Source organism: Aegilops tauschii, chromosome 4 (assembly GCF_002575655.3).
Source record: "Aegilops tauschii subsp. strangulata cultivar AL8/78 chromosome 4, Aet v6.0, whole genome shotgun sequence".
NCBI lineage: Eukaryota > Viridiplantae > Streptophyta > Magnoliopsida > Poales > Poaceae > Aegilops > Aegilops tauschii.
Window position 1 is genome coordinate 403452134 of NC_053038.3, and position 3047 is coordinate 403455180.

Consider the following 3047-nt stretch of genomic DNA (forward strand, 5'->3'; position numbering starts at 1 on the left):
TTGTAAGACTTTGGAGAACTGCACACATTTTTAGAGACCTAATACGGGACTGGCTGCGGCCTTGTTGTAGCTGGGTGGTCAATTTTTTATCCTTATCTGAAGCATTTTTTTCATTTGGAGTATATATATGTCGTGGTAGTACAAATGATGTCATTTGTACTACTTACACCAACGTTGAGTACTGCACTGCGCGTACCAAGTCTTTATGTTGTGCACTGAACGAAAGTTGTTGCAGCCCCTTTGTTCTACATTTGTGCATGTACTGCACTTCATGTATACACTCTGTGAACTGCGTTGTTTTTGTTATGTGAACTGTATTCACGTTTTGGTATCACACATTAAATTTTTCAAAGTTTTCTGGATACTTGTTCTAACACAAACTAATTTCAGCGAAAACAATTGATCAGAAGCAAACTGTGACACATAAGCGAACCACAAAAATAAAATTTAATGATAATTCTAACGACATTGTTTTTACAAAAGAAATGTTCGATATGAAGCAATGGACATAATCAAAAGCTTGCATACATGAAACAAAGAACAACACAACGACTAAAGTAAAGTGAAACTAAAACTTAGCCCTGAATTATTTCTAGTTGTTGTATTGGATTACAGCCTTGTTCTTCTTCTGCTTTGCTTCTTTGTCTCTTTTTGCCCTGTCCAGTCCCATGATGAAATCGTAGATGATTCTCCATGACTCATATGTTGTGAATGCATCTATTGTTGCATACTTGATAAGCTTTTCTGGCAGTGGGCAAAATCCCCACAGAGTATGGTCCTCCTTGCGGTTAATTTTTTTCTTCATGTCATGGTAGTGAATGTCTATCATCCTGCCGGCAACATCAGCCAAAGAGTCAAACTTCTTTTTATTGTATGGGTCTCTCCATTCCAGCTGAATATCAATGTAGTTGTCGGAGTTGATCTCCAAACCAGATAGCTTCAACTTGCTTTTGTCTCCTTCAATTGCGAATCCGACGAAGGTGTACTCACCATTCATGAGGAATTTGTCTAGTTCCATTGGCCTGCAAGATGTTTGTATGGAGTGAATATAGTTTATTTTCTTAGAAGTACCAATGTTTTTTGTTTTGTCTGAAACTGAACTGCAATATGAATATCTGAATCTGTTGCATTGAGTAGTTGGTAATACTTTGTTCAGCATAACTAGTAAATCTGATAATATATTTGCATAAACAATGCATGTTTTGTGCATGGTTTTATTCTTGAACTGAATTTCATACATGTTTTGTATAGTAATGTTGCAGTTTTCTATTGTTCAGTCAAATAGTTTGTATTTGGTAAAACAAAATAAAACTACGTGTATTGCTAGATCATATAATTCAAGAATTGAGCACATGAGTAACATACATAGAGCCAGATGAAAACTGTCAATGAATTCATATGCCATGCTTTTCAAAAATGAAAACCAAAGTTTAAATATTGGCGATTGCAGTGAAGAAAATTTAAAATCAATATTGACAATGAATATTACATATTGATAGTTATTCTAACATGTCTTTAGCTGCAGAGATGTGGTAGACAAGGCATTCTTTTTCTACGCATAGCTGGAGCACTGCTGCCCGCTGTGGCTTCACGTAGTGCGTGTACTCGACATCAACACCGACTAGTTTGACGGGCATTCCGCCGAGCTTCCTCCTGAGCGTGGACAGCATCTTGTCCACGTCTTCACCCTTGCTTGTGCAAACGACGTGGAGCTTTTCGTTGCCGTGGAGGTCGACGTCGTGGAGCTCCCTGGTGTACCTGCGGCGCTGCTTGTAAAGAGGTGCATCCGCCATGACTCTCCTCTGCTCTCTCTTGTTTGTTCTGGAGAGAAGAGGTTGGTGAAAGAAAGTGTGGAGAAGAAGATGCGGTGGGGTTTTCTGGGGTACGAAGCAGTTGTGTTTTCTCCTCTGCTCTCCTTGACAGGACGTGGGAGAGGTGGAGCGGGCTGGTAGCGTGGTGGGGCTCTGTTTTTTGTTACGTGGCAACTACAGAGAGGTTCTGCTATGAGGGGGCTCCGTTAGTGCGTTGGAAATCCGGAACGTCGTGTCCTCTTTTTTCGTGACTTGTTCATGTATGCACACAACTGTCAGAAAATGTGATGATTGTGTTTTCAGTGAATTTTCCTATTAAGTGCACTTCTTTTATATCAGAACATAACTGCGTACGTCCACATAGTGTACTGCATGGAAGTGAAATTTATTCTTCGTGCACTGAATTATATCGGATTAGGATTGATACAGATGTACGCACATTTAGTTTCTTGATGAAGTTCTTTCATGCAGTTCTTTATTTTATAACGGACTGCTTTGCTTAACTAACAGGGTTGCATTCTTCATTTTAGTGAGACTGCAATGCAGTAGAAGGGGAACTGCATTTCAGAAAAAAGAATACTTCGTGCTTCCACGTGGAGAACTGCATTGTTTGGCGTCGCGGACTGCATTTGTACGTTTACTTCGGGCTTTCTGCGTTTTATTTATTAATAGCGAACTGTAGTTTCTGGCAGTGCCACGCACATTTTTTTGTTGTTGTTATTCATTTAAAAAATGTTTCTAATTTTTCTTTGATGTTTTATTTTTGAAGTTATTGTTTTTTCTTAGTGGGCCTTGTTGGGCTGTGTTCGGGGAGTGAAGACGCATTGGGCCCAAGTCGGCTTGTGAGCACGGTTGGTTCCCGGTGCCTTGTGTGCGGCCTAATGTTTAGTCCCACCTCGCCCGCGGAAGGCGCTCCCAACCTGTTTATAAGCGCTGGCGAGGCAGCCGTATCGAACTCCTCTGGTTACTTATTTGGGCGCTTATACACGACGCTAGATGCTCTATGCTCTCTGACCTGTGGGCCCATTTGCGCCCGGCCAGACGCATTGTGGCTTAGAACGGCTCGCCTACGATGGGCGCAGACCTAATACGAGACTGGCTGTGGCCGGATGCAGATGTGGTGGTCAATTTTTTCTTTTGTATTTTTTATCTTAAGTACTTTTTTCAACGTAGGGGCGTGCACTGGTTATCAAACCACTCGTGCACTGCATTGTTCAGGGTTCTGTACTGCATGTG

At 41.3% G+C, this 3047-nt stretch overlaps 1 protein-coding gene across 1 annotated transcript; it reads right to left on the bottom strand.

Moving 5' to 3' along the window:
• Positions 1-592: 592 nt before the first annotated feature.
• On the bottom strand, positions 593-1793 carry LOC109732929 (uncharacterized). Its single transcript, XM_020292137.1, has 2 exons — positions 1510-1793; positions 593-1022 (listed from the first exon to the last, which is right to left on the bottom strand). Exons 1-2 carry the CDS (start codon positions 1791-1793, stop codon positions 593-595), a joined length of 714 nt encoding a protein of 237 aa, XP_020147726.1.
• Between the last annotated feature and the right edge of the window lie 1254 nt (positions 1794-3047).